At 22.4% G+C, this 8,365-nt stretch overlaps 1 protein-coding gene across 1 annotated transcript; it reads right to left on the bottom strand.

Annotated features, from left to right (window-relative positions):
* Nucleotides 1–483: 483 nt before the first annotated feature.
* Nucleotides 484–8,189, bottom strand: LOC122510407 (enolase). The gene is made up of 7 exons (XM_043625026.1): nt 7,915–8,189; nt 7,163–7,256; nt 4,693–4,866; nt 4,423–4,580; nt 3,995–4,295; nt 1,493–1,779; nt 484–1,349 (listed from the first exon to the last, which is right to left on the bottom strand). Exons 2-7 carry the CDS (start codon nt 7,223–7,225, stop codon nt 1,028–1,030), a joined length of 1,305 nt encoding a protein of 434 aa, XP_043480961.1. The 5' UTR covers nt 7,226–7,256; nt 7,915–8,189; the 3' UTR covers nt 484–1,027.
* Between the last annotated feature and the right edge of the window lie 176 nt (nt 8,190–8,365).

The raw sequence follows: 8,365 nt of genomic DNA, 5'->3' as shown, positions 1-8,365 counted from the left end.
TGAACGTAATTGAATTTTTGTGAAGAATTTTATTAGTTTTGAAAATAATTGAATTGAGGAAATATTTTTGAAAATAATTAAAATTTTGCCAAGAATTGTATTACAATTTTTGAAAATAATTGAATTTCAGAAAAGAATTGTAATATTTCTAAAGATAATTGAAATTTTGAAGAGAATTGTTTAAAAAAATTTTTGAACGTAATTGAATTTCTGCAAAGAATTTTATTAGTTTTGAAAATAATTGAATTTCTGCCGTCATTTATAATTTCCGTAAAATTCTACAAATTATATCGTACAATTTAACAACTTTTCTCGTCTTTTTTCTATCAAATTAAGGAGTTCAAGCAAATTTACGAACTTAGTAAATAGTTCGAGCCCTGATTTTGCCCATAAAATGTAAATTAAAATTTGAATTTTGTTATGAAAAGAATAATTAAAATTAAATAAAAATGTAATAGGTACGAAAAAGACAAAAAACTTTTGTTACAAGTTCATACATTACTTTTTATTTGGCTTACATACATTCGATCGCAAGAATAACAAACTATTCTCTCACAGATATTGTCCAATAATTGATAAGAGTGCTTTAATTTTCCTTTTTGTCTACAATTCTAAAATATTTCGCAAAAATTTAAATTCTCTTCAAGTTTAACGTCACAAAATATGATACGTTCTTTCTCTTATTATGCAAAGGCGTTAACACTTAAAATAGATTCGAAATTAAAAAAAGAATATAGAAAAAAAATCAACACAGAAATAAAACGTTCTCCGTTAACAAGATCTAAAAACTTACATTTCTTTTCAAAATAGAAAGAACAATATTCAAATTGTAACGAAAACTCAAATTTCTCATTTTTAAAGAAGGAAAGAATATTCAAATTCAAATATATATAATTCAAATACCTGAGTTTAAATTAAAAAAAAGTTGCCTTTGGTTTTTGCAATGAAGACTCATTTAAAAATTACAGTGAAACGGGACCAGCTAAAATTTCATAACAATGCAAATTGTTGAGTGATCAACAAAAATTTAAGCTTGTGGATTTCGGAATTTTTCACCGGCGTATTTGGCACCACTTCCAAGTTCCTCTTCAATGCGAAGAATTTGATTGTATTTGGCCAATCGCTCGGAACGACATGGAGCACCGGTTTTAATTTGACCGGTCGAAAGACCAACGACCAAATCGGCAATGAATGTGTCCTCAGTTTCTCCCGAACGATGAGAGACCATTGTACCCCAGCCATTGCTCTTTGCAAGTTTATGAGCGTTTATTGATTCCGTTACACTTCCAATTTGATTCACCTTCAACAAGAGGCAATTGCAAGCCTTCTTTTCAATTGCGGTCTTAATTCTGTGGAAAAAAGGAATGTATGATTTCTTTATTTTATTACCTATTATTTTTTTGGTAAAATCAAGTAAAAGTTATTTTGGAAAAAAAATTTCTTTTCAAACTTTGATTGATTAATTAAAATTCAAAGTTGAATAATTACGAACCTTTCGGGATTGGTGACGGTGAGATCGTCGCCGACAATTTGAATTGGAGTGGCAGCTGTCATTGATGTCCAGGAACTCCAATCGTCCTGATCGAAGGGATCCTCAATTGACACAATTGGGAATTCTTTGACGAAATCTAAATAAAGATTTTTCAATGCCTCCGGTTCGAGGTAAGTGTTTGGATCGGACTTTTCGTTTTTAAAGTCCAAATCGTATTTGCCATTCTTGAAGAATTCTGAAGCGGCAACGTCCATACCGATCTTGATCTTGCCTTCGTAACCGGCAACCTGAAAATAAATAAGTAAATAAATATAAACGAAAAAGTAAATTCAAAAATAGAATGTATAGAATTATTAAAATAATATAGAATACAATTCTTCTTATTATTTTAATAATAGAATATATAGAATTATTAAAATAATATAGAATACGTTGTATTCCTAACTTTTTGAATCATTTTTCTTTTCAAACGTTTAAATTTTTAAATTAATGTACTGAAAATTATTCAATTCTTGTAAAGTATTTATTAAAAAATTTGAAGACAATTTATTGAATTTTATGAAGAATTCAATTATTTTCAATAATTGTAATAAAATTCTTTAGTCAATTTATAAATAATAAAATTCTTATGAGGATTTCACTTATTTTCAATACAATTTTAATTAATTTCATCGAAAATTTCAATTATTTTTTAAAATCTTGTAAAAATTATTCGAGAAAATTCAATTATTTTAAAAAGCAATTCAATTTTTCACAGGAGTTCAATAATATTTTAAATTAAATTATTTTTAAACCTTTTTTTTTAAATTCTTCGAAAGAATTTAATAATATCAATAAATAGTAAATTTTTCACAGGAATTCAATTATTTTAAATACAATTTCAATAAAATTCTTCTCAAAAATTCACATATTTTTTTAAATTTTGCAAAAATTCAATTATTTTGTAGAAATAATAAATTTTTTCGCAGGGATTCAATTATTTAAAAAAGTTTTAATGAAATTCGATTCAAGAATTCAATTATTTTCAGAAATAATTAAATTTTTAATTTACTGAGAATCATTAAATTCTTGCAAAGTATTTATCAAAAAATTTGAAAACAATTGAATTTATTTCAAGAATTTTATCAACATTTTTTTAAGTTTTTATAATAATCATGTCTACTATTAATTGCAATTAATAATTTTTTTATTAAATAATATTAAAATTATTGATAGAAAATTAAATTCTTTTAAACAATTTTAATATAGTTTTTGTAAATAATTACAATTTTTTAAAAAAGAATTTCATTAAATTTCGTAAAAATAATGTAATTTTTTACAATAATTTTAATTGAAAATTTTGAAAATAATTGAATTCCTACAAAGAATGTTATTATTTATGAGAAAAATTGAATTCTTGACAAGAATTTTAATAAAATATAGAAAATTGAATTCTTTTGAAGAAATTTTTTTTAAAACTTTCAAAAATAATTGAATTTTATCCAGAAATCTCTCTAAAAAATTTTATTATTTTTTGAAAATAATTTAATTCTAGCCAAGAAGTTTATCAAAAAAATTGAAAAATAATTAAATTCTTTCTAGGAATTGTATTTAATAAAATTGTACGGAAAATAATTGAATTCTCACGAAAAATTTTATTATTTATGAAAATAATTGAATTTCTGAGAAGAATTTTGTCAAAAAAACTTGAAAATAATTAAATTCCTTCAAAGAATTTTATTATTTATAAAAATAATTGAATTCTCGAGAAAAATTTGATTATTTATGAAAATAATTGAATTCTTGTCAAGAATTTTATCAATAAATTTGATAATTAATTAAACTCCTTCGAAGAGTTTTATTAAAATTGTGAAAAATAATTGAATTTTTTCCAGGAATTGTATAAAATAAAATTGTACGTAAAATAATTGAATTCCTTTGAAGAATTTTATTATTTTTAAAAAATATTTTTTTTACTCTTGCGAAGAATTTTCTTATTTATAAAAATAATAGAATTCTTGTGAAGAAATTTTACAATTCAAAAAATAATTGAATTGTTTCAAAGAATTTTATTTCAATTTTTGAAAATAATTGAATTTTTTGGAGTAATTTTATCAAAAATTTTGAAAATAATGATTTTTTAAAAAGAATCCCATAAAAAATGGTTGAAAATAGTTGAATTTATATTAAAATTCTTTAAAATAATTGAATTTAATTAATATTTTTAAAAATAATTGTATTCTTTCGACAAATTTTATTAAAATTGTATTGAATAATAATTTTATTGCTCTAAAGAATTTTATTATTTATGAAAATAGAAAAGAATATTTAATATTATGTACTTAATAAGTGAATTTTATAATTTTTTAATTTGTAATCATTCAAAAATTGACTTTTATTCTGGAAAATATAAAATTTTTTTTAATTTACTGAATAATAATAAATGGAATACCGCGTTTCGCGCGCAAATCATTTGCTAAGAGATTAATAATATAATAATAAAAATAGAAACTAGAAAAGAACCTTAATGGCATCTGTAATTAGAAGAAGAGCTTCCTTATTTTCCAAAATGTTGGGAGCGAAACCACCCTCATCACCAACAGCGGTGGCGTCAAGACCAAACTTCTTCTTGATTCCAGCCTTCAAGTGATGGTAAACTTCACTTCCCATTTTCATTGCTTCGGTGAAGTTAGCTGCGCCAGTAGGGAGAATCATGAACTCCTGCATGGCGAGTTTATTTCCTGCATGAGAACCGCCATTGATGACATTGAAAGCCGGTGTTGGAAGAATAATTTCACTATTTCCAGCCAATTCAGCAATATATCTGTCAATTCAAAAAGAAAATTATATTTCCAATCTCTGAATAAACAATAAATTGACAATAAAACTACATTGACCTACTTTGCCAATAAAACTAAATTAAATAAATCGAAGAAAAAAATCATCATTACTTGTATAGTGGAACTCCTTTCTTAGCTGCTCCAGCTTTACAAACGGCTAGAGAAACACCCAAAATTGCATTGGCACCTAATTTTGCTTTATTTGGAGTGCCATCGATTTTCAAAAGTAAATTGTCAATTTCAGTTTGTTGAGTGACGTCAATATTAGCCTACAGACGACAAAAAAAAAAACAAAAAGATTAAATTTTCTTATTGGAAATTGTTTTTTACTTATAAAATTTTATAATTTGTAAAATAAAATTAAATAAAATAAAATTATACCTTTAATAATTCTGGAGTGATAATACTGTTGATATTATCAACAGCCTTGAATACAGATTTTCCGTGATATTTAGATTTGTCATTATCACGAAGTTCGAGTGCCTCATGAACACCAGTGGAAGCACCAGAAGGAACAGCGGCTCTGAACAATCCTTGTTCCGTCACAAGATCAACCTGGAAAAATTATAGTTTTTTCAAATATTGAAAATTGATTATTAATTGGGTTTATTTATATGCGATTTTCAGAGTTGCCACAAAAATTTAATTTTGTTTTTCCCTGATTTCCAGAGAGAATTTTTAACATTTTCCCTGACCCTAAAGAATATTCCTGATTAATATTTTTCCTTGGGAACTAAGATTTTCAAAAATATCAAATTTAAATCTTTTTGAAATTCAATAATAAGAATATTATTATAAAATATGAAGAAGTCATGTTTTTATAATAATTAAATATTAAAGATTACCCAGTGATAAAATTATTATTTTATATATATAAAAATATATTGTTACTCTAACTTCTTCGAAATTATTTTCATTATTTCAATTTAATTAATATTTTCTAAAATTTTTAACTACAATTTTTCTTTAAATTAATTATTAGTTAAAAGTACGAAAAATTTATAATTCCAAAGATTTTAATTTGAAACCTTTTCAAAAATCAATTATTTCTAAAAATTAATTCTTTAATGAATTTAATATTAAAATTATTATTCAAAATTTTTACCGAAATTCATTTTGAAATAAATTTTTATTAGAAAATTCTATGAGAATTCAATTATTTAAATACAAAACTAAATAATTTATTGTTTAAATGTTTTTTAAAATTGAATTTTTATGAAAAATTTTATTAACAAATAATTGAATTCTTGGGATGAATTTTACTATTTATAAAAATAATTGAATTTTTTCGAAGGATTTATTAAAATTTAAAAAAAAAATTGAATTTTTTCGAAATGTGTTAAAATTTTTAAAAAATGAATTCTTCCGAGGAATTTAATTAACATTGATTTTAAAATAATTGAATTTTTGTAAAGATTTTACTATTTAAAAAAACATTGATGCTATAATGCTTTTAATATTCAATTATAATCTAAAATTTTAAATGAAATTAATTTTCCTATAAAGAATTTTAGTATTTACGAAAATAATTGAACTTCTGTAAAAGTTTTATTATTTATGAAAATAATTGAATTATTGCGAAGAAATTTATCAAAAAAATTTGAAAATTAATTAAATTTATTTGAAGAATTTCATTAAAATAACAAATATTGAAAATCATTTAATTGAGGAAATATTTATGAAAATAATTGAAATTTTGCCAAGAATTTGTATTAAAATTTTTGAAAATAATTGAATTTCGGAAAAGAATTGTAATATTTCCAAAGATAATTGAAATTTTGAAGAGAATTTTTTAAAAATTTTTGAACGTAATTGAATTTCTGTGAAGAATTTTATTAGTTTTAAAAATAATTAAATTGAATTCAATTGAATTCAATTGAATTCAATTATTTAAATACAAAAATAAGTAATTTATTGTTTGAATGTTTCTTAAAATTGAATTTTTATGAAGAATTTTATTAACAACTTTTCAAAATAATTAATTTCTTTCAAGGAATTTAATTAAAATTTTACAGAAATTAATTGAATTAAAGAATTTTATTACAAATTTTTAAAAATAATTGAAGACTTTTAAAGAATTTTATATATTTTATATATTTATAAAAATAACTTGATTCTTAGAATTTTTCAAAAATTTTGATAATAATTTAATTTCTGCAAAGTATTTTATTACTTTTCAAAAGAATTGAATTCTCGTGATGAATTTTGTTATTTATCAAAATAATTGAATTTTGGAAAAGAATTTTATTAAAATTCCTTAAAAAAATTGATTTTTTGAGAAGAATTTTGTTGTTTATCAAGATAATTGAATTCTTTTCCATTACTATATTATTTATTAAAATAATTAAATATTTTCGTAGAATTGTACATTAAAAATTTTTTTCAATAATTAAATTTTTGTAATAAGTTTTATGAAAATAGTAAATATTGAAAATTATTGAATTGCGAATAACTATTGAAACTAATTAAAATTTTGCAAAGAATTTTATTTAAATTTTTCAAAATAATTGAATTTTTGACGAAAAATTTTGCTATTTATAAAGATAATTGAATTCTTGACGAGATATTCGTTAAAATTTTTAAAAATAATTGAATTTCTTCGAAGAATTTTATTACATACTTTTGAAAATAATTGAATTCTTGTGATGAATATTGTTATTTATGAAAATAATTGAATTTTGCAAAGATTTTTATGAAAATTTCTAAAAATAATTGATTTTTCTCAATTTTGCGAATATTTTGTTCATTCTTTCTGGAAAGACCACATAAGTAAATAATTATCATTATATGTATTTCAATTTTTCTATATAATATTTCGAGATAAAATTATCAATTGAAATTCAAAACTTACCTCAACAGTGGGATTTCCACGAGAGTCATAAATTTGACGAGCTTTAATACTTTGGATCGGCATGATGCTTGTGCTGTATTTCAAGTTCGAATTTCTGTAATAAAAATTATTTCCCTTCAGTATCAAAATTTAATAATAATAATAATAATAATAGTAGTAACAATAATGATAATAGTAGAAATTATTATTATTATTATTATTATACTAATAATAATAGTTATAATAATACTAAGAATACAAAAAAAAAGTTGCGTCACTTTTCGAATATTCAATAGCGAAAAAATTATATAATTCTATTAAATAGATATTAAATAACAAAGAAAAAAATTATTTTTATCTCATATCGATTTATTTCTTCGGCAGGGAAACTTCTGATACGAATTCAAAAATAATGTTACACGTGACCTTGTCAAGGTTAAAGTATCTCCAACTAATTGACGCCCTTCAAAAAAAAGTAATTGCAAACATTTCCTTGACCGTATTCCCAAAGAATGAAAAAATCCAACAAATATATTCATTATCTTAAAAATATTAATTATCATATTAGAGAAACGAAAAAGAATAAAAATCTTTCCATTTGATGCCGACATTTTTCAAGTTTTGAGCAAAAAATAATTTGACATTGACATTGTTAAATTAATCAGCATTAAACAGAAGAATAAATAATATTTAATAGGCTTTTATAAATAATATTTGAAATTCTTTAAATTATTATTTCATATGTAAATTTTCTAATAAAAAATTCGACTCACCTAAATGCGTGACAGACCACTATGAACGATCGAAGCAGACTAAACTGTGGCCTACAGGCGTGACCTCCAATTGTGCCTGCTGCAGTGCGTGCAATATTGATCGAAATTTTGTAAAATATACTCAAAATCAACAAAGGGGAATATCAACCATAAATTCGATTGACAAAGTTTTTAAGTCACGATTTAAGAGAGCAAGATTGTAATTATTTATTCTGAATATCAGATTTTTCTATAGAAAATTATTTGAAATCTGATATTGCAATTTGCACATATTATGTAACATAACCTTATCAAAAATCATTGCCAAGGGAATTTATGATTTTTGGAAATTTCCAGGCGAACCAGGGGAACTTTTCAAAAAAATTCTAGGGGAAATTTCTCATATTTCGCGCGGGATGTTTAAAAATTTTCAATTTGATTAACATTTCTGCAATTATGATAATTTATTAGA

This window comes from Leptopilina heterotoma, unplaced genomic scaffold (genome assembly GCF_015476425.1).
Source record: "Leptopilina heterotoma isolate Lh14 unplaced genomic scaffold, ASM1547642v1 Lhet_68, whole genome shotgun sequence".
Lineage (NCBI taxonomy): Eukaryota > Metazoa > Arthropoda > Insecta > Hymenoptera > Figitidae > Leptopilina > Leptopilina heterotoma.
Note: the sequence above shows the minus strand (reverse complement) of the source record. Positions and strands in the feature narration are given on the sequence as shown.